The 27157-nt window shown below is 36.5% G+C and overlaps 2 protein-coding genes across 5 annotated transcripts; one reads left to right on the top strand and one right to left on the bottom strand.

The window, feature by feature from the left end:
* Window positions 1–694: 694 nt before the first annotated feature.
* LOC131953128 (POU domain, class 2, transcription factor 3S) lies at window positions 695–17115 on the bottom strand. 4 transcript variants are annotated; one of them, XM_059316155.1, is made up of 10 exons: window positions 17041–17115; window positions 12344–12403; window positions 5879–6013; window positions 4977–5150; window positions 4270–4533; window positions 3481–3660; window positions 2929–3004; window positions 2474–2619; window positions 1859–2059; window positions 695–1534 (listed from the first exon to the last, which is right to left on the bottom strand). In XM_059316155.1, exons 2-10 carry the CDS (start codon window positions 12377–12379, stop codon window positions 905–907), a joined length of 1842 nt encoding a protein of 613 aa, XP_059172138.1. In that variant the 5' UTR covers window positions 12380–12403; window positions 17041–17115; the 3' UTR covers window positions 695–904. The 4 variants fall into 4 exon arrangements, with proteins under 4 accessions (XP_059172138.1, XP_059172141.1, XP_059172140.1 ...); XM_059316158.1 differs by lacking the exon at window positions 17041–17115 and adding an exon at window positions 16837–16880; XM_059316157.1 differs by lacking the exon at window positions 17041–17115 and adding an exon at window positions 16792–16875.
* A 3457-nt stretch (window positions 17116–20572) lies between these two features.
* On the top strand, window positions 20573–26819 carry LOC131953129 (sulfite oxidase). Its single transcript, XM_059316160.1, has 4 exons — window positions 20573–20869; window positions 22042–23042; window positions 23700–23900; window positions 24310–26819. Exons 1-4 carry the CDS (start codon window positions 20650–20652, stop codon window positions 24655–24657), a joined length of 1770 nt encoding a protein of 589 aa, XP_059172143.1. The 5' UTR covers window positions 20573–20649; the 3' UTR covers window positions 24658–26819.
* Window positions 26820–27157: the final 338 nt, after the last annotated feature.

Genomic DNA, 27157 nt, shown 5'->3' on the forward strand with positions numbered 1-27157 from the left:
GACTTTAAAGCTTAAGAAAATATAGTGGTGTTTATAAACTTTTGCTGTATAAATAAGAACTCTGATATGAAAATTCCGTTAAAATATTCTGCTTCTTTGTTACATACCCATATATATAATATTTATTCTGCTCAACACCTCAACTGCATTTGAGTTTTAACACTAGTGTTTTCATTTACATTAGCTATCAGACCCTTGTACACACAACTATTATCCTATGTTAAATCACCCTTACTTTAATTTAAATAAAAAGGATTCAAAGATTTCAGTACAAGGATACAGGAGTATATCTACAAACATTAAGTAATAAAAAAGGCAAGGCTTCCATACAAGCATAATTCACCTGATATCTATTAGTATAACCACAAAAAAATACATAAAAGCAAGAGTAAGGGGGAAAAGTTATGTTAAATGCTACAAGCCACATATTTTTTGTTTGTTATTATACTGCTCCCTATCCAATGAAGTTTAGCATTCACAACAAGTGGTCTAACAAGACTAACAAAGTTGTGACACATGTACTGAACTGTCAAAAAACAAAAATGCACTCAATAAGATTATTCACCAGGTGAGTTTTTAGACAATGGACAAAATATCACAACAGTCAACTATAGGGCAGTGGATAGACATCTGAAACATTTGCTACACCTGTAAACTCACTTGTCATATCAAAGTCATGCTTCAATATTGACCACACCTGTGTGTGTCAAACTCATGTCATTCTATCATAGCTGCTGCATATGTCAAATGTTTATTAGATTTGCTGGATCACTGCATGCATGCTTGCATGTCAAGCTTGGATGTTTACTAGATTTGTGTGAAATGCATATGTATACATTTTAGCTGGATCTGTGCATGTCACACACAAATGCTAATGAGATAGATTCAATGGGCCACTAGTTTTTTAAGTATCACCATTGGATGAGAAATGAGAGAAAAGCTGAAACTGTGAACCATTTGAAGAGCTACTGTTTGTTTTCAGTAAGGCAGTAGTCGAGGATGGGTGGAGGGTCAGTGACTCTGGCTTCATGGACAAAATTGCTGAGTTGAAAGATTGTGAACTGGAGGTTGGTAATGTAAATCCTTTACTTGTCAGTGATAAAATTGTGGCAGCATTGGCCGAGTCAGTGGAGAGGACAGCTGGTGAAAATAACAAACTCCCGTTGGAGATGGTGGAAGATGCTAGTGACAGGCCTAGGGAGGAGCTGTTCTGATTGGAAGACTGGGATGACGAGTCACCAGCTGCCATGCTGTCAGAGCCCTGCGCAGGTGGGGGCGAGCCTGATGATGTTCCCCTGTTACCCGCCTCCCCTGATTTTGCTTCCATCATGCGCTGGTGCTGTTGGAGGAGTTGGTCCAGTTGACTGGGTTGGCTGGGGCACAGAAGTAAAGTTGTAGTGTTAGTGTCAGATTTGGAGGTGCCGTTGTCCCCGGCTGGATTCATTATTTGGATCTGAGTTTGGTTGTAACTTGAACTAGGAGGGTTGATGCGTTTTTCTTTTTGCCGACGATTGCAAAACCAAACACGGATTACCTGAAAGATAATATAGTAAAGGTTAAACATTAAGTTTAAAATTAGGCTATGAGCAGTAAAGTAATTTCAGTTAAACTCTTCACCCCTTAAAAAAAAAAGTGGCATTTCATTTAAAAGCTATGTTTTGACTAGTATCAACAATTGTTTTGATAAAAATGGTAATTAAGAAGTTAAACAAGTGTTTTAATATGCATGCCTTATTATGCATGACTTCTATACAGGGCTGGTAAGTAGGTCACCAACCAGTTCTACGGCTCAATAAAACCTGCATGAGCCATATAACTGATTGTTGACCTACTTACCAGCCCTATACCAAATATCTACCTCCTTCTCCATGTTGAGAGTGTCAGCTATTAATGAAATATCATCTGAGGTAGGTTTTGGATTTCCCTGGAAACTTTTCTCTAATGCCACTCTAATGACAGTGTCTATGCTGGTGCGCTTCTTTCTCCTCCTGCCCAAGCTCTCCGCTCCCCCACCCCCTGGTGACAGTGGTGTTGGGTTACGTGACATCACATCTGCATCCTACAGTGATAATTAAAACATTTAAAATGTTTATTAGCTATAAATATGCATATATATATCATCATCTTTTCCCATTAGTGCCCAAGACACATGTAGCAGATTATGTAGAAATCATCTGTTTCAAATGACCTCAGCATATAGTGTACTTTGTACTATGCCCAACCGTCTAAGTTTTCCCGAATGTAAGTCAGGTACCCATTAGAGCTGAGTGGACTCAGGGAAGTTCTGTGGGATCCGAATGCAAAGCTTTTGGTTTAGCAGCTGTGTGCTCTTAGGCTCTACCATCCAACCAGTCCTACTTGTGTATACATAATTTAGCACCCACATCGCACACAGAAACAAGCAACCAAGTGTTAGTAATTAAATATGTATGTGTGTAAAAAAAAAACTAAGGCTACAAGACAACTAACCTACCTGTAACCATTTCTGCAGCAATGGTTTTAGCTTGCACATATTTTTAAAGCTCAGATTAAGAGCTTCAAATCTTGAAATAGTTGTCTGGCTAAAATCATTTCCATACAACTTGCCCATGGCTAGGCCTACATCTCCTTGTGTAAAACCTGTGGATAAGAGTAAGCTTGTATTTATTTATGTATTTAAAAAGTAGCAATATGTTAAACATATTTCCAGGAATAATTATAATCTCTTGTTACCCTAATTTTTTATGTCTGCAAGATTAAAATTGCATAATGTAAAGTATAAATTTTGTTTTTATTTCATGTACTGAGCTTGTATTTTATGTACTGAGCTAAAGCTTGATGTGCACAGAATGTCTCAAGGACCAAGGTCAAAATTCTGTCACAGCTTAGAATTAGGATATAAGTGTTAGCACAAACTGTTAATCATTGCTTTGTGTTTGTGTGACTCACCTAGTTCAATTCTTCGTCTCTTGAATGTCTTTGCAAACATTTCCAGCTCTTCCAGATCAATGTTCATTGTTTCCTCCTAAATTAAAAAAAATGAATCAAAATAAAAACAAAAGTACACATCATAAGTATCATTATTATCAGGCTAACGTAATCTATGATACTAGAAAAATTAATATTTAGTGTCAGTATTTTATGTCAATATATTATGCCAAGGTATTAGGTACATGTTACAAGCTTCTTTACAATATAGTGAATTTGACTGGGAGAATGAGAGATGCAATCTTAGAATTGAGTTGCAATGTCTAAGTGGAATGAAAATAAGAAATGCTAACCTAAATTTAAAAGGTAAATATCTCACTTAAAATCAGTTCTATGGTCTTATTTTTATATTATAAAAATCAGACTTTTGTTTTAACAAGGATGAAAAGATGTTTGTTCTCATATATAGTGAGACACACTACAAAAATAAACTAGAAGTAATCGATTAGCCACAGACACAACATATCAGGCACAATGATTTCACTAATATCAACAAAATATAAATATTCTTACCATCATATCATTAGATCCCATCAGAACAGGGGAATTCTCTCTGGGGCTGCCTTGAGGTGATGCAGGGGGTGAGGAGCTTTGTTCAGGTGATTGCATAGGTGACTCTTGGTGCTGGGGCTGGGCTGATACCTGCTGGGTCAACATCAGGCCTCCAGCAGACAGGAGGTTGGGCAGAGTGTTCTGACAGATAGAAAATATGTTCAGACTTAAAGCCTTTTGTGTTTAATCTAAGTTATTCTTCTTGACAGCTAACAAAGGTATTCTTCTTTTTTTTTATTATTGTTAAACAAATAATCCTATAGGTCTAGTTGCATGTTAGAAACAATATGGAAATGGAGAAGCAAAGATCTATGGTGAAATATATTAAAATATTTTAAAAGTTTTAACAGAATGGGATGGTGCCAGTTGTTGACAGAAATCTAATTTTTGACCTGCTCTGACCTGGTCCTGACTAAGTTGAAGAAATTAAATGCTGCTGGGCATAGTAAAGTAAAGATGCCCTGGAGGACATGATGGTCAATTTGGCAGGTGAAGTAGAGTTTGCCTGTTTCCGTGACCTTAGCACATGTAGCGATAGTGTGTGTGGTCAGTTCTATGCCTAGCTGCCTTTACTTTATCTAGCATGAGTCAGGTACCAAGCTGGGTGAATTGAGGAACATCAAATGGACTCCAGCATAACTTTTACATTAGAAGTTGTGCGCTCCCCCACCAGGTCATACCCTCCCATACTGAACATAGTTCTGAAAAATAAGTTTTCTAATAAGATCAGGGAAAAACTGTGCTAATCACCTGGTTTGGGATCAGCAGCTGGGTCCCGGTCAGCTGGCCCAGCTGTGATGGGCTGACCACCAGGAACTGCTGGAGCTGGCCACCTTGTAACATGGACACAGTCTGAGCACCCTGCAACATCTGGGCCAGGGACTGGGTCATTGATGTGGCGGCCAGGCTTGACTGGTGGTCAGATGTGGTGGTGGCAAATAATGGGGACTGTGTTGATGGTGTTGTGCTACTGCTGGACCTCAAGGAGGCAAAGCTAGAAGCTGACAGGGCACTCTGAGAAAAAAAACAAAGAGCACACATGAAATGGTTAACATTTATCATTCATGTTCACAAGTAACAAATAAAGAAGCCAATGATAATATAATGTTTCAGCATTAACCTCTTAACTTTGTTTTGTTGCTGCTAGCACTGAAAGTTTTAAATTTATTACACTTTTTGGGATCAGCCATAGAGAATAATAGGGATGCTTTTGTTAGATCTTTGGGATTTTAAGATCATGTTTTCTCCTTTCAGATTTATTAGTCAATACATTGACTTTTTTGTGTGTTTATTACCAACCATATCAAAATAAGAAAACTTATTCTCAAAAAGTTAATTTTTAATTTTTTTTTTTGAGCTTCAGGTAACCAAACTATATTTTTTTAAAAAACTATGATGTACTGAGTTATGCCCCTTATCTTAGTGATGAGGAATTGTTCCACCATGGCTATGCTTACAGAGTTGGTGCCCAGGTATAAAGGCTTCATCTCCTTGTTGTCTGTGCTCAGATTGAGCACCTGTCCCAATTGCTGGTTGTTTTTCTGTTGCTGTACCTGAGACTGCAGGAGAAGTTGCTGAAGTTCTGGGGTCAAGGTCAAGCCAGAGTTTTGCATAGCTGATGAGACTGGGATCTGGAGGCAAAAAACATGGTCTATTAAAGTAAATCAAGAGTCAAACACAATCTGGTGTGTCTCAAACAGATTTTTTTTAAAAATAGAAGACAATTACAATACACAAAGCAAACAAGAATTAGCTGAAAATTGTGTTGTATTTGTAAATAGGCATAATTAGTGTAGGTTTATAAATAAAAATTCTTGTTCTATTTTTATTGATTCTTAAAATTTTGGCTAAGTACCACCCACTCACACCTTGTGTTATGCTGTTTGACAAGTCTAAAGAGTTGACCACTTCAAAATCCATGGTATTTCTATCGCTCTAATTCTGAATTTAGTAACATCTATAGCAATCTAGTGGAAGTCTTTGATGTGTCTTATATAAATAAAATGAAACATTTTCAACTACTTTTTATTTCTCAACTTTGTATCTAGTATTTAAATTTGATAAACAAATCGTAAATAAAAAAAAAATAGCAGTAAACTTAGCTCATGCACAGTAATTTTATAAAGCTAATTATGAGGCAAAATGTAAAAACAATTATGCTAACAATAATTTGATGTTTATATTGTTAAAATACACAATTTAACCCTACTACATCTTTTGCAATACAAGAAAAAAAAAACCTTGTTTGCTCCTCCCCATTCCCTCTTACAAAAGGTGTCTTTGTACTGAAATTGTTTTTGTAAGATGCATGGGTTCAACTAGTGAGAGCAGAGCTACATTTGACAAAAATGATACTGACCACTGCCTGCTGACCAAACTGATTTTGAACAATGAGCCCAGCTCCCCCAGCAGTTGTGATGCCAACTGGAATAGACTGCTGCAGGAGCTGTGGGAACTGGATAATGCTGCTTGTGGTTGAGTGTTTCTCCATTGTCTGTAACACAAGCAAGATAAAAAATGACAGCCATTGTAATCATGTACATGCAAAGACCATTCTATTTGTATATATAAAACATGGATTTTGGTTTGCATTTGTTTGTGTAGGCCTATGCAAGCAAAAACAAGTAGGCAGCTACACTGCATGGAAATAAGCAGCAACACTGCCTAGAAAGTAGCAATGATATCAAACAAAACTGAATCCTCTGGCTCATACTTCTTGATATGTAAAATTATTATCAAGAGCATGGTAAACTTTTTTTTTTAAATTCTTCAAAAGTAAATTATCTCCTAAGATCGACTTGTAACACTTAGTGAGAAACTATAATGATAAGGTAAATGTATAGAGTTATACAGCCCACTGGTAATAACAATGAAATACTAATCACAACAGAAAGGCAGATGGGCACTAGTTTGTTTTACACTGCAGCATAGATGTACTTTAGGACCAGTACACAGACTAGGTCTTTATCCCTCCCCCCTCCTTGTTTTACAATTATAGGGACAGACAATTGATTTTACCACCCACACATCCACCTCTCAACCGTATTCATAGAGTTCTATAGTGGAGGGGGGAAAAACTAAAAATGTTTCAAACAGATCTCCACCATCTCGGCTAAACAAGAGCATTCACCGCCCTTCGTTATGAATAAAAGGCCGATTTGAGAAAATAAGGATGAAAACATCGATCTATCTAATTATATCAATTAAAAATATTATAGAGATAGAGCGGGATGGTATTCAAAACGGAACGGTTGCTTAGAACACATGAAAAAAAAAAGGGAATTAGCAATTAGACAAAGTACTAGTATGCAAATAGCATACTAAAAAATAGTCCCAACAGATGGACGCAGGTGGTTTTAAAAATGAAACACCGATTGAATGGTGACAGGAACAGGCCTAGATATGTGGAGAATATATGAGCAACGAAGCAGGAGGATTAGCGTAAACTCACAAAATTACTTGTTTATAAACCGGGCTGAGAATTAGAAGCAGGTTACGTGTAAATGTAATGCCGTGTCACTCAACACCTAATCAAGTATACCTCATTATTTCCACACTGTATGCCCTAGCGATAATGACAACACGCAAACCATCCACGGGACAAGGATGCTAACGTTAACGTAATTGACTGAAAAGCAGCTTGGTATTGCAACTACGGACAGTGGCTCGACCATGGCGATCTAACGGGCTCAGTCCACTTCACCAAGGTGGATATTTTATTTTTAAACTTAGTGGCCCCGATTATTAAATGGAAATAGCAGTAACTAATTCTACAGAAAGGAGTGAGAAGAAATAGAAATTCGAAGCGATCTCTATACGAAGAAAACAACACAGTATTGCACGATAGTGATAATATAACAAATCGTTGAAAATTAAATGAATAAGCAATTAACATTTCATTAAAGAGGAAAAGCGATAAAGCCATTAAGGAGTTTGCTGTGGAGCAACGGACTATTCGTAGAGCTCATACGTAAAAGTCGGATAGATATTTCGTTTACAAATATTAGAGTAGGCGCCCACTGTTTGAAAAATAAAAACAAGAGAAAAAAAAATAAACTAAGATGAAAGGCATGTAGAAGCAGTAACGCTAACAACAACTATCATATTTTAAATTACACATGACGTCAGGCTGCTCAGCCAATACACGCCCCTTCCCCTTAACAGCCACAGGGCGTTACAAACAGACCTGGCACGACCCCCCCCCCCCCTCAAAAAAACGGAATCAGTTTCCTCTCCTCGGAGTGACGGCGAGGTCGGGAAAGAGAGCGTCTGACAACTAAATCCAAAAGCCCAGAGTTCGGACCCCCGGGCAGATGAGGCTCGTTAGCTGAGGACAGTAACCCAGGAGAGACAATGGTGGATAACGGCTATGGAAGCAAATTCAGAAAGAAAAGCAGGCTGAAGTCGGAGTCAACGGGCCATATGGCGCAAGTATTGACACGCAACACTTAATCGTGTTCGATGGGGGAAATCTCCAATATTACAATTAAGAACGAAGTCGTTTCTTTTCCTTCTCCTCGCCGAAACATGATTCTCACGTGTCCCCAATGTCAGTACCTAAATCAGTCTAACTGTGCGATGTCATTATATGAAGGATAACTTATTGAAATGACTAAAGCATATAGACTATAACACCGTCACGTCGTCATATTTATTAGCCACTGCCTTGTTATACGAAAAAAAGTGAAGCATTTAACGTAGGGCTAAGTTCTAGTATATAAATGTAATAGATCTTTATAGTAATACTTAACGGGTGTGGGGGAGGGGTATATAGTAGTAGACCTAGTTTTAGAAATAGATACAGATCCACTCTAAGAATATAAACGAATCTCGAGATAGAAAATTAATACGAAGTCAAAATAAAAGTGAGAGACCAACGCATATGAACCATAAAAATGAGACAAAACGAGAAAGGAACGGACTCAACATCAAGGGAAAAAAAAAAACAGGTGATGAATTAAACATTTTCTCCACCTTGGGCTAGACGAATAATTAAATCATAGAAAGATGAACTCAATTATTTTACTTTCAAATGACACCGATAGCCATCTTTGCCACCCTCTTGCATACTGAAGCAATAAATAGAAAAAAGCTACCAAATTCCGACCTTCGAAACACGTTTTACGGGTACGACTAGGTCGAATTTACTTTAAGCTGTCGATTCATTTTATGAAGACAGAATAAATCATTATATCTTTAAGGCACAGATTCTTGTCCCAACCCACAGACAGTTTTAGACCTACAGTATTTTACGTTTAAGATAAGAATAAAACATTTTTATTTGTATGTCAACTATCAGCCATGTGGGTAAAAAAATTAAGAAACTACTAAATCTAACAAATGTCATGTGTTTTACTGCCGGTGGAGACAGGCCGCTACTTTCACTTCGCTAACAATCAGAGAAATGAAAGAACTACCGATTGGTAAAATGCTCATGCCACGCCAATTTTACCATGTACACTTTAGTTACTCTTATTTTCTAAAATCAACGTTTAGATTTCAAGAAAGAACTGTCAGTATACAAAAAAGTAATGTTTATTGGAAAGAGTGTTGTTTTTATTTTTTTCATTATTTTAAATAAAAGTAATATAATACATGTATTATCCATATAATTACAGATGGGTATGCTCTACTATAGACCAACTCGTTCTCTGACTGAAATCATTACATAAAACGTCTTTATGCAATCGGCTTATCCCTGGGCTGCAAGTACAAGTCAACTATACCGTGCACACCTAATGCTGTCCGTTTACCTAATGAGATGCATGTTTTTATACAAGAACATATAGATGCCTGAGGCAATACGTAATTACTTATTACATGCGGAGGGACTTAATAATTTCAGTACTAGATCTAGAAATTACCTAGTCTAGATCTGCAGGAAATCGATGGGCACTAGTAATGAATAGTGAGAGTATATTTTTATGCATACTATATATACGTACACACTATATATAAATACACATATATATATAATATAAATATGTATTTATGGTGGTCAATGCAAATATGTAAAGCGTTCAATTAATACTGGGTGGTGGAAAGTGTGGTCACAAATGGATCGATTCTGAACTTCAAAGAGTTACTTGTAGAAAATGTACAACAGATGTTCAACTTTTCAAAAGAAGAGAAGGTCAAGTTGTATTTACATAATATCGTATCTCAAATTTTAAAAGTAATGACTTTTTTATGTACGCACAGACCCGCTAACAAGATGTTGAGAAAACTGTGTCCCTATGTAATCATTAAAAGCGACTTCTATTTGTCGTAAGGAGCAGACTTCCTAATTTTATCAAACTACCTCCTCATTCAAGAAACACTGAACTGATACAAAGTTAGAAAGCTCGCCATGTTCTCCAAAATACCACAACCAAAAAAATATCGCTGTCATAAAAAAATATCACTATCATAAAAAAAAAATATCACAATCATATAAAAAAAATATCACTATCATGAAAAGCCAAACAGACCTGTAAATTCCCTGAATCCTAACAGTGAGCACAACGTTATCTTCCTGAGCGATGCCCGTCCTCATTCAAATCACCGGCTCCCGCCGTATCAGACAGAGGCGGAGCTGACCGTTACGTAAGAATGAGTGGTGTACAGTATGCACGGACCCTCGCCAGCAAACAAACACACTGACACGAGAAGCCAGCAAAGCTACGTATAAAGTAAACCCTCCCAGCCAAGATGAATATATAATGTAACTCTGTGCATTATGCATGAGGGAGAACAAGCGAATACGTTTTAAACTGAAATAACGATCACGTCACACTTTCATATATGAATATGAGCAGAGAGGGAGGGAAGGGTCATGAAGGGGTGGTAGAATACGCGTGTAGCTGGCTCTAATATTAAAAAAAAAAAAATAAATTTCCATAACTTATCCCCCTGGTCGCTGTGCTGCTCATGTTTATGCAAATGAAGATTCGAAGGGAGAGCTGGCTCGAATTGTATGCTAATTAAGCGAACGCCTTCTCGTTTGCAAATCAATTAGATTCGGCTAATATTCTAGCAGGCCCCTGGTTCAGGTATATTTATGTAAGTTATGGTAATGGGATAGGGGGGCCCGCTAGACAAGTCCACACAGAATCGCCGCGAGCAGGATAATGCAAATGTTATGACAACTAGATCTAATGAATTAGTGAAGGGCCCGAGGCTTATATTGACAGATTGGAGGAATACGATTGAAATGATTACCGCCCGATTTCGATCGGTTATTAAAAAATCTCGCTCGTCTCCTTCTTCTTTTTTATTCAACAGAAACTACACTTCTGGCCACCCTATCTCAGCTGATTAAAGACGCATACGATATTAATGATATTAAATTATTCAGAGAAGCTTTTAATTTATTTTCTTTCTGATTTAATTTGAGGAAAAAATATTCAGTCATTAATTCTAATGATCCCCCTCAGCATGTATTAACTACTGGACAACTGTTCAGAGACAGGTACGACTATACCTCTGCGCGAGTTACCTTTAGAGCAGGCAATACAAGTAATGCTAACGCACCTAATTCTAGTACCAAATTAAACTACAACCATAGGCCCGACACTTTTTTGTTATAGTGCCCAATTAAAGAAACGTACCGCAGCAAATAGTCCACGAGTTACTGCGGGGACCAACTACGGATGCAGATCAATATACATTTAACGTTGTAATTACTGCGGGGCCCAGAAGAATCATGTCGGCGGTCTTGAGTGACGACAGGCTAACTACTACTAAGAGATCGAACATGAATTTCTTATTTTAGCATATTTACCCCCGCAACCTCCCTCAAAAGAAAACAACCCGTAATTCAGACAATAATTAATACATTTTTTTTCATTGCTTTTGTTCTTGAAATTATAATAATGTGCGAATTCAGATTTTTTGACACTTCTTGACACCCCCCCCCCCCAATGAAAATCTGAAAATCTCCAGCGAGGGATGAGATACACATCAATCGTATGCAGTGACAGAGTTTTTATCACCAGATGGTCAGCTCTTGACAAATCCAGTCGTGTGTGTGTGTGTGTGGGGGGGGGGGGGGGGGGGAGAAGAGATAAAAACAACCCGACAGATATATTTCCACTGAATCACGCATATTACGAAATTGCGGTAATTAAAGGCAACACAACTGTCTGAACATTCGTATTGGCATTGCAGTGAGTATCTTATTCTTGTAATTTCTGTTTATTTTTAGTTTAGGTGTATATATTTTACAGACACCGCTGACCCCCCCCCCCCCCCCCCCCCTAATAAAGCATGCTAAATTTACAATGTCTTACGCGTTTCGTGTTTTGAAAGTTTAATGTAATGGGATATTATTTAGGGGGGTGGAGGGGGAGAAAGAGAGAGGTCATTGATCGCTTAGAATGGCTTTATAGAACGCCCTATAAAGAATTTGAAAACTTTATTGATTACGTTTTCAATTTCACGCGTCTAATTATATGACGCCGCAAACGGTTTGCCATCAAAAGAATGAAACCTCTAAAATAGTGTTACGTAAGTATGGATAACTTCTAAAATTTCAAAGTCCCTGAGCATCCTACATCCTATTTTATTCTTCTGTTAGAACCAATTCAAAATTAATTATTTAAAACATATTACTTTATAAAGTTTTCATTCATACTGTTTACCCTTGGTAGTTAGTGTGTTTCTCTTAAGTGACTAAAAAATATACACGATAGTCACCATTTTGAGCACCCAAATCAACCAAGGTTTTTTTTCGTATGAAAATTTGATTGCTAATAATAACATTTTTCCTTAAAGAGATAGAACTAGCTAAATATAAAAAACAAACAACATAGGACAATAAATAAAATTCTAATAAAAAACTAACTTGTTTTTCATGATCCTCTGATCTAGAACTCATCATAACATTTCATACTTCTTACGCAGCCTGAAACAGACAATAAAAAGGCGATTTGAAGAGATCGTGCATGTTATAGAACCATAATAAATTACAGTATGGAAACAACATTAGGGGAGAAAAACGGGTGCGGTCAGGCTTACTTTATTGAAAACTACCCGCCTATACATTAACTCGCACACTGTGTTTAGATATTTTTTTTTAAAGTCTACTTCTTTTTTTTTTTACTAGCAGTGTGTGGACCACATATACTGAGAGATTTTGCTGGTTCTGAACGATACAGCCGGATAGCAACATACTAATTATTTGATTAACATAAATTAGAGCACTTATGAAAAGTGAATAGCACCACGTTATGGCACACTAAATTAGTTATTCTGTCTATCAGCGTGTACCACATTTAATCATCAGAATAGAGAGTTTTAATAATATGCTAGGGAAACAAGTTTTATCTGGCTACCACCCAGTTGCCAGCTTCGTGTCCAGATTGAGAGCAGAGGTAGATCTATAGTTAAACATTGGATAACAGAAAGACAACATTTGATGACTCATTATTCTTGACTAATTGTGATCCTTATCAGAGCGAAGACCGCAGTAAAGTAATTTTTGTTATTCATTGTGGTTAACTAATTGAATAGGTTACAAAAATTTACAGATGTAATAGGGTGGGGAAGGGGGGGGGGGGAGGATCAGTATTAATTGTTTGAAAAAAAAAAACCCCATTATTCTCATATGCCGTTGTCAATACATTTAGATACAATTTGTATTTTCATTAAAATTTGCTTTTTCCCCAACAAACAAATTATCACTAAGTTCTTCTAATATATTTGAAGAAAATATCAGGGCTGGGTGGGCTTTAAATATAATGTAACTTGATGTCCTAATAAACACTCTAGTGCTAAAACCAGGCACACAGCTAGGACAAAAGCCTCTGTAATTTAGTAAGTTAATGACCATACACTTCCTTTATGTGCTGTGACCAGGGAAACAGACACGCTTTGCTTTGTGTCCAACACACGACAGGCTACTACACAATTTAACAATACAGTTTAACAATAGGTGTTATAGCCCATACATTTTAGTACAGCGCGAATGGCTAATAATGATACTTAACTTAAAATCTCCCCCCCCCCCCCCCTATCAACGTTTTCAAACAAAACTTATTCAAATTTTAAAACTTACAATCAAATAAAAATTGCCAGTGTCAATAGTTTAAGTTACAAACTTAGGGTAAAATAGGCCAGCTTTAACAGGCTGATTGCGACGGGTCGTCTATAAATGACTTCACACGTAATGCCGATTCTCCCATCAGGAATATGCAGTGGCGTGGCGAGGTCGGGTGTCACCCGGTGCGGCACTTAATGGTGTCACCCCCTAGAGGCGTAGCTACCCTTCCCGGGGACAAACTTTCAAATTTTCGATTTGCAATCCCCTCAAGTTTTTCTCTATATATTTTGCTATTTTTTGCCTTGGTGTCACCCCCCTAAATGGTGTCCCCCCCCCGCTACGCCTCTGGGAATATGACATTTTATTGACGCTAACATAGGCCTTTTGTTAAAAGTTAAAACTAAAAAAAGAAATAGTTGGCTTTATGCTGATTTGTGTTAGGCATAGCCAAGTCTAGTGTTAATTAAGTACATTAAAATTTAATGTAGACATATTAATAAATATATAATAAACGCGAAGTGAGTAGTGAGATAATGTAGAATGCTGTAGTACTGGTAGTTGTGGGCTATATTTAACACTGCATTTTATTTTTAACATTGATTTCGTTGAATTTCTTCCAGAATAGTTGCTTATTAGTTAGTTATCAGTAATTAGATCCCACTGTCATAGACTTTTTCTTAAATAGGCATATGGTTATTAGCCATTTTTTTCTCTAATCTCTATTGAAGATATAGATCTAGGTCGAACAAGCGTCAGCGTTGTACTCGAGTGCGTGAATCCATAATTTATTTTTAAAAATCCGAACAGGTTTGACGTACTAAAAAGATGGTATTTAAAAAAAAAACTACAGGACAATGCAATTCTCTGCGTCTTCCCCCCCCCCCCCCCCCACCCCGTTTTACGTTGTTAGCGACAGTACCAGTATTAGATTTGTGCTGGAGACAGCGCTACGAAGAGATATTAGAAAAACAACACAACGTTTGAAGTTTGTATAAGTAGTTCTAGAATTGTAGTTTGCACAAACAATCTACTTTCCCCCCCCCCCCCCTTCTGTTAGGTCGTTGCTGTTGACCAATAAATGTCAACCATGGGAGAGGAGATAGGGGAGAAGTGTCAAACGTTTGGCGTGTGCTATACTGTGAATGGGCTATAAAATATATGACGAAGCACCGACTCACTATCTCTTAGATTTACCTGGGTAGACCTAATCTAAAATCTATAGGGATGAACAAATAAATATATCTGTAAAAAAAAAAAAAAAAACCAATTGGGTTTAAATCCGGCACCTAGACCTAGCCGAAATCTATTTTATTTGCACATTTATATAATTGTTATGGGTTATATATGACATATAAAAGACAATTCTTTGTGCTTATAAAAATGTAGGCCTAAGCCTAACTACTAGTCTAGGCGTTGACGACATCTAACTCATTGCAAGTTTATCTGTAGATTTCACCGCAAGGCTCTTGGTGCTAAGTCTAGAATCTAGATCTAGGCCGAGTCTATCTGGATAAAAGCATAACGTAAAAATCAAAGAAAAAAAAAAGCAACCTTTACCTATAGATAGGATTGGTAGACCCGGTAGACGACGTTACTTAATTTATGAGGCCTTAGCTAAAATTCTAAGTTTAGATCTATCTATTAATTAATATAATTTAATTAGACAAATCCAGACAAGCCCTGCCACTGATGCAAATAGTGGGCGGGGGAAAAGTTAAGCACCGCCACTTTTTGTCATCCATTGTAATGTACGCACGCAACCTTGACCTGGATCTATTTCTGATGTATAGACATTTTAATGTAAAAACGCACGCCATATAGATCTGGACTCTAGATTTCAGCCTAACAACTTATTATCCGCCTCTATTGCAGGGTTAGGGTTAAAAACTAAGTTTCACACTTACAGATCTACTATTTTTAAAAATCTTTTTTTTTTGGGCGGGGGGGGGGGGGGTATCTGGACATAAGAGTTTCTTCCGAAGAAGGACTAAAGGTCTACCGCCCCACCCCACAACAAAATGGAATTTATATAGAAAACATATACTTCTAGTATTGTCCCCCCCCCCCCCCCGGAGAAAAAGTCTGGAAGAAACACTGGACAAGATCCAAGAATTCTAGATGTAGTAGATTGTACTAGTCTAGATAAGCCAGCTGATTTGCCAGATATAGAGGTCTAGATCTAGTCAAGTATTAAATATGCCTAGATCTAGAATGAAACAAGGCTAGATCTAGAAATTTAGGGCTAGATAAATATGAATTCTGTCTAGAGTCTAGATATAGATCTACTAACCAGAGGCGTAGCGACCATTCCCGGCGCCCAAGGACAAACTTTTCGATTTGCACCCCCCCTCTCAAGATTTCGATTTGCACCCCCCCCCCACCCTTCAAAGTTTCAATGTGCACCCCCCCTCAACCTTTCAATTTATTTTTCCAACCCATTTTGGCGCCCCCCCCCTAAGGTCGGCGCCCGGGGACATAGCCCCCCCCCCCCCCGCTACTACTAACTAATCTAGAAATCTTTATAAGGTCTATATCTATATGTTAACTGGTCTAGATATAGAATCTAGACTTTAATCTAGATCTACTCTATATCTAGTCTAGATTCTAGACCTACTAGACTCAATAGTTAAATATAGTCTCGCAAAGTAGTTTTTAAAAAAAAAACAGGACTGGACTTTGCAAAATATGGGTAAAAATATCTAGATTTCTAGAAACCAGAGTTTCTTCCAAGCATCTTTTCGGGGGGGGGGGGGGGGGGGGGGGGGGGGCAAAGCCCCCCCGAAAATTTTTTACCGCCCCCCCGAACGAAATGAAATTTATATAATTTATATAGAAAATATATAGATTCTACTTTTAACAGTGTCCGCCCCCCCCCCCCCCCGAAGAAAGTTTACCGCCCCCCCCCCCCCCCCGGAGAAAAAAGTCTGGAAGAAACACTGCTAGAAACTAGATCTAGTCTAGACCTAACTAGTAGATATCTAGATCTAGAAATCTAGATTGAAACTAGATCTAGAATCTAATCTAGTCTAGAATCTAGATCTAGAATCTAGTCTTTAAGTCTAGTCTACAAGTCTACATTTATTTTGTTACTAGGGTCAGGGTCTAGATTCTAGATCTAGACTAGTCATAATTTAATTATAGATCTTGTAGAATCTAGATCTACTAGATCTAGATGTCTAAGTCTAGTCTAGATCTAGAATCTATACAATATTTTTTCCAACTTCGCAAGTTTTAATGTTTTTAGGGCTTACGCGAGGGCAGGGGAAAGCTATGAATATGTAACAGCCTTTTGTAACCTTTAACGAGAAAGCTCGTCTGGTAAAGCACCGCCATTTTGAATAATAAAATATTGAAAATTATCTTTCGGCAGGTCACGGAAACTAATAAGCTACAACATTTGTATTTTACTGTTAAACTGACATGCAATACTGTATTTGAACGAAACACGATTTAAGAATGTACAGATATACGTATTCAAATATAGTTCTTAAGCAACATACCTCTAGAAAACTACAATAACGTAAATCTTCTCACTCAAATAATTTTCCGATCGTTTACCATTGAATGCGACAAATACTATCTCTGCATCGATTGGCTCATTTTCAGTAGTATATATTTTGGGAAATAAAACAAATTAATTTAAATTTTTTAAATATCTTAAAATACTTATCGAAATTGCGAGGACTGTTTTGTTAAAATTTGGTTTAAATGAAAATGCATTTTTAAAATTATGAATTTTGTTTATTCAAATTTTGATCAACTTTCACTTTCAAATAGCCAATCAGTTTAAAGATATGAACAGATGCTTGGGCTGAGTAATTAATATTCATTATGAAACGGAACTTTTATGAAAAATAAAACAAAACAATCTGAAAACTTAGTGGCGCATATAGAGTCTAGATCTAGATCTACTAGATCTAGACCTAATTACTAATTATCACGTGCAATTTTTCTGTGTATGCTTAAACTTAAGCAATTGCATTTAAATTTATTAAATAAACGTTCCGAAAGGTTGCCATTGATAATTTACCCTACACATTTTTGTGATGGAATACATCGAAACTACCAGGCTTTCTAGTATTCACCAAACTTCTCTATCGGTTGCCTCGTCAAAATGAACCCTAGTGTAACTGTAAGCCAAACTAGAGAGCGAAGAAAAGCTCATAAGGGAAATAACTTAATTAATACGTAAACCAAAATTTGTAAAAATCAGTTATCGTTAATTTTATTTAAAAATAATTTTTTAGGCAAATAACATGGTGAAATAAGATCGATATTTAAGACAGCGGCAGTGCTATTGTCAAACAAGAAAACTTGAGTGTAAATTCTTAGTGCGCATGTTATAATTTTTTTTTATTTGAATGAAAATGTAGTTAAATATCCTTCATCATTTTCACAGGTCAACAAATCAGTTTATCTATATATTATTTATAGTACTAGCAATATTGCCCCAGTATAAACAGAGCCGGCGTTAGGAATACGCGGGGCCTAGGGCCAACCATCCGCGCGGGGCCTTTCCATTATATATATATATATATATATATATATATATATATGTGTGTATAAAGGCCTATATAATGTGATGTACACATAATAACACAAATGTTTTGGAGTTTATAAGCTAATGTCAAACTTTCCACTATAATAACAGATTTTTATCTCTCCCATGTATTAACCCAATGTTCGTAGTTTTTTTTCCTTTGCTAAGATATTAAATCACTTTTGACACTTAAGTAATTCATACCAAATCACTTAAGAAAATTTAATCACGTGCCGAATAATTTGGAAAATAAAGTTTACAATACACCGAACTCGGCCTGATGTATCAAAACAGTATAGACTTCAAAATTTGTTTAGAATTCATACAATATTTTAAAACCAAAAACATTATTGTCTTAATTATTGAACGGGTAAATCCTTAAGGTGACACAGCATAACAACAGTTTTAACTTTCTTCCAAAAAATAATAATAAATCACTCTGTTTAATGCCGCCTGATATAGATCCTAAGCCCCCCCCCCCCCCCCGTCGTCGTCGTCGCCCTCCTCCCACCCCTCTGCACGCGGCAACTGAATGTTAACTTTGTTATACCAAGACAAGTAGGCCTACATATAGAGTTTCTTCCAGGCATCTCTCCGGGGATGGGGGGGGGGGGGGGTCGGCGAAGAAAATCTACCACCCCTCTCCCCCCCCCCCCCCCGAAAATTTCAAGTGCCCCTACCCCCTGGAGAAAAAAGTCTGGAAGAAACACTGTACATATACGACATTATACGACATCTACAACAAGAAAGTCAGGACTAGAGCTCATCAGGTCACTAACGGTCTACTACAGACATCCCGTCTGCTCACTAAAAGGACGTCTTCGTGGGTCCGCATACAATAGGGTATCTCTTTACGTCGTGGGCTAATTCTCGACCGCCATCTCCAGTCAGCTCAGGTCAAATGCCAGGCGACCGTACCCTACACAAAGGGAAGGCGTGACACTATTTTTATATCGAATTACGGCCTTTCCCAGTTCATGTGGGTGATAACTCACCAACATCAACCGTGGCCTCAGTTATAACAATCAACAACGTCGGCATTCGACCATTTAGTTTTTCCCAATTGAATTCAGCAACAATTTTTTTTTAAGTTTACGAACTAATTCAGATAACAATGACATTGCTGAAGCGCGGGGCCCCTTCAAGCGCGGGGCCTATGGCGACCGCCCCGTTCGCCACCCCCTAACGCCGGCTCTGAGTATAAATGATCTATCTCGACATAACTGTGTCTCGACATAGTAGATTTTTAAAAATAAATACTGAGTCTGACATAATTTGGAGAAAATGTGATTGACATTTTGTGGTGCCGTGTGGCGATAATGGAAAGTTTTTTTTTACAGTTTTTAAAAATCACCAAACAAAATCGTGACTATGGACAAGCCCATACAACAATGCTATTTTGACAACCCTCAGTTATTATAAGGCATATAACATATCTAGTAACTCGGGTAATTATTACCTGCCACCCCACCCCGCTAAGCAGCAGGTTTCTTGTCCATTTCCAAACCTAATCGGGTTAAGGGTTTTGTGTTTCCCAACTGTTCGGATTCTATAGACATTATAGAATAGTCCCTACCGGAAATAATGCGAATTACGATTTATTATGTACTTTCGTCAGCACACTTCAGGATAGAATGATGGATTCTCACTTTGTCAATATAATGTAAGCCTATTATGCATACAATATATATTTTATAGAAGTCGGAAAAGGATGGTTTAATGTGAATTTTAAAAAAAAAGAGTACAGTAATCAAGACAAAATTTACAAAAAAGGGAGGCAGATCCCGCCTCGACGACCGCGTCGTGGGGCGCTCTCGAGAGCCATGGTCGGTTTAATAATCGAATTCATAGTGTATCGCATTCTTTAAAACGAACGTTGGCGCCACATTGTTCCGGGAGAGTCCGGAGCGCAAAATCATACTATGTTGGGCTGCCGGAGGACGCATCTGGTTAGATTTAGTCCTCCCCCCCCCCCCCCCCCCCCACCAAAAAAAAAAGATGCCTGCGTCCGTAAATGATATTGCGCACTTAGAAGAAGAAAGATGGTCTAATATTTGTTACGAGTTTGTTTTTACGTTATAATTTGGGGGAGGGGTGCATATCAATAATTTATGAAGAGCAAGTAAAATTAAAAATATATTTTAAGGTCGACATGAGATGCGATTATTGGCAAAATTCTTACTGTCAGTGTCATGAACGCTGGAAATTAACAGTGCTATATTTAAGTTTAAGGCCAGTTAAAAAAAAAAGCAGTATCTATCTAAATGGGTCGGCAAACAATCTAATACTTGTTAAAATGTGAAATAAAATGTTTTGTTATCGTCATGATGAAATTTGAATTCCCATTTGTTATTAATCTAATATTGTTATTCCAACTTGAACTTGAAGTCAAAATTTCTAATCAATGGTGTTTAATAAAAAAAAAAAAAAGAAAAATTGAAAAACCTATAATTTACATGAAACTTTATAAAAATCTGGTAAACACGGTGATGCCGACTAAAAACATACGAAAACATCAGAGCTAGCAAAACGAACTCAAAACTGCAGGTGTTTTTATTTACGTGCAACAATGGCACATCGGCTGTCGCACTTGAGATCCTTCGGAGTAAAATTTTCGGAAAATTATAGGGTTGCACAGATACAGCCTCTAATCCATCATGGAGTTGTAACAGTACAGTCAAAGTTTAACGACACTAAATGCAACTACTCTTCCACTTCGTTCAACAAAAACGAAACAACTGGAGGAAGGGGTGTGGCGGCTTTAACTGTTGCTGGAGCTACCATCCTTGGTATAAATAAATAGATTCTAGTATAATAATCCACATTAGGGGCCTAATAGATTCTATTTCTAATACTTACTTAACACTTATAATATTAATAGTATTAGTAACACTTAATAATAATTAGATCTAAATAAAACTAATAGGCCTAAAACTATTAACAAATAGGGCGGCCTTAGGGTTAGGCCTTAGATAATAATTTTAATAAGTCTTCATACTCAAAATTGAGTCAAAATCATAGTTCAAACTCAAGTTCACATCATAGGCCTGGCCTACTCTTTTAAATTTTAATTAATAATATGGGGATTTTACGTATAGGCCTAAATTCCTAAAATTAGGGCTAAATTAGAATATACACATATCATATACTATCTAGATCTAGTAGTACTTTACTTCTTAGATCTAGATCTAATCTAGGCCTAATTTTAAAATTTAGGCCTACTTTATTTACTAACACTTTTTTAGTTACTAGATCTGGTGACTAGTTACTACTAGATCTAGTTAGCCTATTAAAGTTTTTGTTTTGTGATTTTTAAGCCTAATACTAATCATAACATTTAACAAAAGTAAGCTTAACACTAGACACTTGAGAGCCTTAAATCTACTATGAAAATTTGGGGGATGAAGAAAGCACAGTGGTCCTACCAAGGCACTTTTGTTATGGCATTAAGTTGGCAAGAATCGCAAAAAAGTTATCAAATTTTTAAGAATGTTTTTATTTGTTATTAAAACATTGATCATAAATTTGGGCTTAGATCTAGATATGTTTTTTGTGTGTAGAATTTAAAATTGTACTCATTTTATACTTTTGGATAGAAGTATAAATATTTTTGTTAAGTAAACTATTGAATAAAGTTAAAACAGTTCTATTTTGTCATCGACCTTTTCGTTGCAAAATATGTGATTTATATAGCCTAATTAAAATTTTTTATTGAATAGGCCTTTATCTTATTATTATTGCTGCTTTGCATTGAACTAGCTGTTCAGTTTAAAATGCTTATAGATTCTGTAGAATAGCCTATAGACTATAGATTAACTTGTTTTAATTTGATGAACTATTGCCCACCAAACATCCGATCATTATAGCCTATATTTAATACTACATCTTCAAAATCTGAACATAAATGCTATAAAAACATTATATAAAAATGTAATTATTTTAAAGCCTTTTTTGTTTACAGCAGCTGGTCTGTATTTGAGGAATAGAAACGCAAAACATACTATCCAGAAGAACCAGCCTTTTAAAGTTGGAAAAGTGTTTGCCTCTGAGGGAATAGAATGTGGAAAACTTAAGTCAGAACTGCCACTCTACACAAAAGCAGATGTAGCTGCCCACAGCACTAAAGCAACTGGCATCTGGGTCACATATGGCAATGGTGTGTATGATATCACTAAATATGTAGAGGAGCACCCAGGGGGAAATAAAATTCTGTTAGGAGCCGGGAAATCAATTGAGCCCTTTTGGAGCATCTACTCTGTTCATAAAACTGAAGAAGTGTATGAGATCCTTGAAGGTTTCAGAATTGGAAACATCACAGAGGTTGATGCTAAAACATCCAAAGACTCAAGTGATCCCTATTGCAGAGACCCAGAGCGTTCACCATTATTGATTACAAGTTGTGAGAAACCTTACAATGCTGAGCCGCCCTCACAGATACTGGCTGATAATTTTCTGACTCCAAACAATGTGTTTTTTGTGAGGAACCATCTCCCGGTGCCTTGTGTTACTCTGGATGATTACTCCTTGCTGCTGCAAACCCCCACGTGTCAGGTCTCGTTAAGCTATGACGAGCTAAAGAGTAAATTCACCAAGAAATCAGTGACCGCGGTAACTCAGTGCGCAGGTAATCGTCGCAGTGAGATGGTTAATATCAAACCTGTCAAGGGACTTAACTGGGGTGTGGCGGCGATCAGCAATGCCAAATGGTCAGGTGTTACCTTGAATGACCTATTACGACATTATGGTGTGGACATTGATACCTTAACCTGCAAATACATAGTCTTTGAAGGTTTGGATTTGTGTCCCGATGGTGCTCCCTACGGAGCATCCATTCCTTTAGAGTTGGCTAAATCTTTAAAAAATGAAATCATCATTGCCTATGAGATGAATGGGGCTGTTATCCCACGTGACCATGGGTTCCCAGTTAGAGTGATGATTCCTGGAGTTGTTGGTGCTAGACAGGTAAATTTGATCCATTCTTTTTAGTTCTTAGTTTTTGCTAAATCCAACCCTATTAAGCAGGAAATAAATTTGTAACACTAACTGCTTGGTTGTATTCTTTAGATGGATTGACACTGGGCTGTAAGGCATCAAGCTATTATTTAAATATATTTTTCTTTATAAAGTGATTTAGCTAAGTGCTTAGAATACTAGAGTTTATTTCCCAGGATTGAGTCTTTAGGATGGCCTTGAGCTCCCAGCTCTGATGGGTTTCTGACTTGGGGGAAGGAAAGATATAGTGTTGGTCACTCCGTCCTTCTTCATGCTGAGGTCCCCATCAACCCTTAAAGATTGCTAGTTTTACCTTCCTTATTCTCATATAGCAAAAAGCAAAATGATTAGCTAGCTTATAACAGAATACAAGCAATTCAGTTTACTCACTTAAGATAAAGTGGTCAGTGTTTCTGCTTGCATCTTTGCTATTGATAGAGTTATGAATTTCAACATTATTAGTGATCCAGCTTTTATTAACACCTAACACCAGTTACAGAAAATTAACTATCTCTGAAATTGTGACAATCCTTCTTGAACTTTATCCGCAAAAACAAATACTTCGGCCGTGTAGCCTTGATATAGTGCTTATGTTTTTTAAACTGTAAACTGTACTTGATGTTTCAGGTTAAATGGTTGAAAAAAATTTACTTCAGTCCTGAGGAGAGCACATCACACTGGCAGAGATTGGATTACAAAGGATTTAATTCTTCCATTGATTGGCACAATGTGGATTTTAGTAAGGCAATGTCTATAACTCAAATGCCAGTGACTTCAGGCATCTGTGACCCTACAGAAGGCTCATTTGTAGATCCTGGATTAGAAGAGGTTTGGTTTTAATACATTTAATTCTAAAACCCCATAGAGAAAAGAAGTACATTCTAGATTTTTTAAAAAGTACTGGTTAGATTTGTTTGCAACTAACAAGGCACTGTAAAATTGCATCTAGTTTACATATAGTTTTTTTGATTGAAAATTCCATGTAGTTTACTAAAAGCTTGTCAGTTTTTAGAGTGCATATTAGTTTTAAAAATCGAGCACTTCAAATAATTAAATATTATGTGTACTGTTGAACTAACAATTTAAATTAGACTAGACAACCCTTTACCTGTTTGATAATGGTTAATCTACAGAAGAGCTCACAAAAATTACGCAAACAAAAATTACAGAACCCTTAATCCCCAATTTTATTGGGAGTTCCTTTAAAAATATCTTATTCTTTATGTCTTTCATGTAGGTAGAGGTGCGTGGTTACGCCTGGTCTGGCGGTGGCCGTGGCATAATTAGAGTAGATGTTTCAGCAGACGGAGGAGCCACCTGGCACGAAGCCAAGCTGAAACCTAACGGCCAGACCCTGTACACCTCTTATGCCTGGACTCTGTGGGAAGCCAGCGTGCCCCTGCCAAAAAGTGTTTCCAAGACCACCCTGATTGCCAAAGCGACAGACGTCTCATACAACGTGCAGCCAGACTCTGTGGAGGGCATCTGGAATCTTCGTGGCGTGCTCAGCAACGCCTGGCACAGAGTCAACATCAACCTGGCGCAGGACTCAGCGAACCCCCCAGCAGCAGCAGCTGCATGTTGAGGCATGGGCAGCGACGGCCTAGAAACATATATCAAGTATTAACTAATTATTCTCTTGACTAATGTTGCTTTGCAACTTCACTTCACATGGGTTGTGTTGACAGGTTTCCATGTACAATAACTTGCCATTCCACTTTACAACACATCAAAAAACCTGGGTGGATGTGTTCTTGATCATTGTGATAATTTATATTGCATTTACTGAATGTCCATTAGAATACACTATTTAAATATACAATTATTTATATTTCATTGTTAACAAAGTATATTAAACATAAAGGCTGCTTACTAATTAACAATTAAATGTGATGAAAAGGAAATACTTTATTTTAAACCTCAACTTTTTGCAGGTAACTTATCTAACTTCCTTGTGAGAGATTAAGAGTGCATTAAACCCATGTCTTTAATCTACACTTGAAATGTTGGAACCATTGTTTCTATTTATCTTTTGCTCTATTTACTGTGCCATGACTTTGAATTTCCTTGTTGGCTAAGATGGAAGATTATCAAGTACTCAATAAATCTAGCATAATTTCTATTAATTAATTGGAATATCTTTTTTAAAACATGCTTTTGTTTTGATAGGGATCTGAAATTTTTGTTTTGTTTTATTTTCTAAGTGGCTATTGCTATTCATCGTTATTATTTTATTTCTTTACTGGTATATTTCATGGCCTGGTCCAAACACTAGTACTACTGCCATCATTTAATTTTTTGATTGACATCAACTACTTATTTGTATGGTGTTACCATCAACCTGTTAGAGACCCTCACCTATTTGTTTGACAGCCACCATAAACTTTCTGACGAGTACCACCACAATGACAGCTGTGCCATCTGTTTCTCTCCTGCTGCTTGTGTAGTTGGTGGCTTCCTTTCACAGCTGTTACCATGTACATAAAGGGGAAAAAACTCCACTCATACTGGATTAAGGGCTTTTGATTTGTGTTTTAGTTCTATTCACAGTTTCAAAAGGTATCTTTTTAAGTTACAAACTATTGAACCATTTTTAAGATAGTGTAAACATGTGCTAACTGTATTCCAATTTGTATTTCATACTGTTATGTGTGATCTAAAATGTTTCAAAACTTGTTATTTACACCCCATAACACCTTAAGATGCCTATTTTTTGTTATCGGTGTCTAAAAAATGTGTTGCTTGGTGCTTCTACTATAGTTTGATCTATCTAATTAGGATTATTTAATATCCTTTACTTATCTAACTTATTGTTTAAATCACATTATATTACTGTTGGATTCTGCTGTTTAGTATTTTCCCAAATGTTGAACAGATAATATATTCAGTTATGGTGGACATTTTCAATTGAATTATATTGCTCATGTCTTCTAATCTCTTTGCGTCTATACTTCTTATGGGGACATAGAAATTAAGGAAACTCCTTGATCTTAGACTCCGTAATTGAACATGATCTATTATCTTGAGAAACTATCCCCCATAAAAAATTACAAATTTAGAAGGTGATATCTAAATAAACTGTCTCAAGGCCTGCTACTGTTTAATGGTCTACCCTTGTTATTTTTTGTTGTAAACACAAAGTATTCAGATATTTTTGCCAGTGAGCTTTACATCATCATGTGCATTAATTGTTTTAATACTCCATTGAACATAAAGACATAATAATTTGAATTACTAACATATGTAAGGTCAAGGATTGTTTTAATCAGAATTATTATGTAATCAATTTTTGGTATTGTATAGGGCTGTATATCAATACTTACTGTCAATACTACACAGTTTAATACATTCAACTGCTTACCCATATAGGATATATTGTATATAGCTTTACTGATTAACCGAACATTACCATTTTCACTGTCGCATCTTGTAATCTTACTAAATAATTTTCACTTTGAATGAGGCGTATAAATTATCTATGATCATTCTTTTTTCATTTACTTGTAAAAGTTAAAAAAATTTTTAAAAATCTTTTGAGTAAATAATACTATCACAAAAGATTTTCAAATTAAACAAAGCTATATTTTCTAGTACATTTGTGGGTATTTGAAGACTTCTATTTATATTGTTTCAATATCTGCACTGTTGTAACATGCTTTTATTGGGCCTGTTGGTTAATTTATTGTTTGTTGATTGCCTACTTCTGTTTATTGTTGAATTTTGTCTTGGCAAATTGAATAAACTTAATAAAAATAATTCATCTCTGTCTCTGTGACTGAAAATTGCGCTTCTGTGATTGAAAGTTGCGCTTTGTTGTGATATAAGAACTGTATTCTGCAATACACAATTTTTCAGGCAATTTTTTGTATTTTAAGAAATAGTTTATTTAGATTGACAAAAGATATGGATCACAATTTACCTTATGTAAGCTTGTAAAGACCTATTGGATATACAGACAGATAATACATATTAAAATTACAGTCTCAAGCTAATCAGTAATAATTTTAGTAATTTTAATACCAAATTTGATAGAACTTAAAACAATGCAACAGCTGCAAAGGTATCAATGTTCTAAGCAATAGCTT

Source organism: Physella acuta, unplaced genomic scaffold (assembly GCF_028476545.2).
Source record: "Physella acuta isolate Inbredline_101_S28 unplaced genomic scaffold, ASM2847654v3 ptg000910l, whole genome shotgun sequence".
NCBI lineage: Eukaryota > Metazoa > Mollusca > Gastropoda > Physidae > Physella > Physella acuta.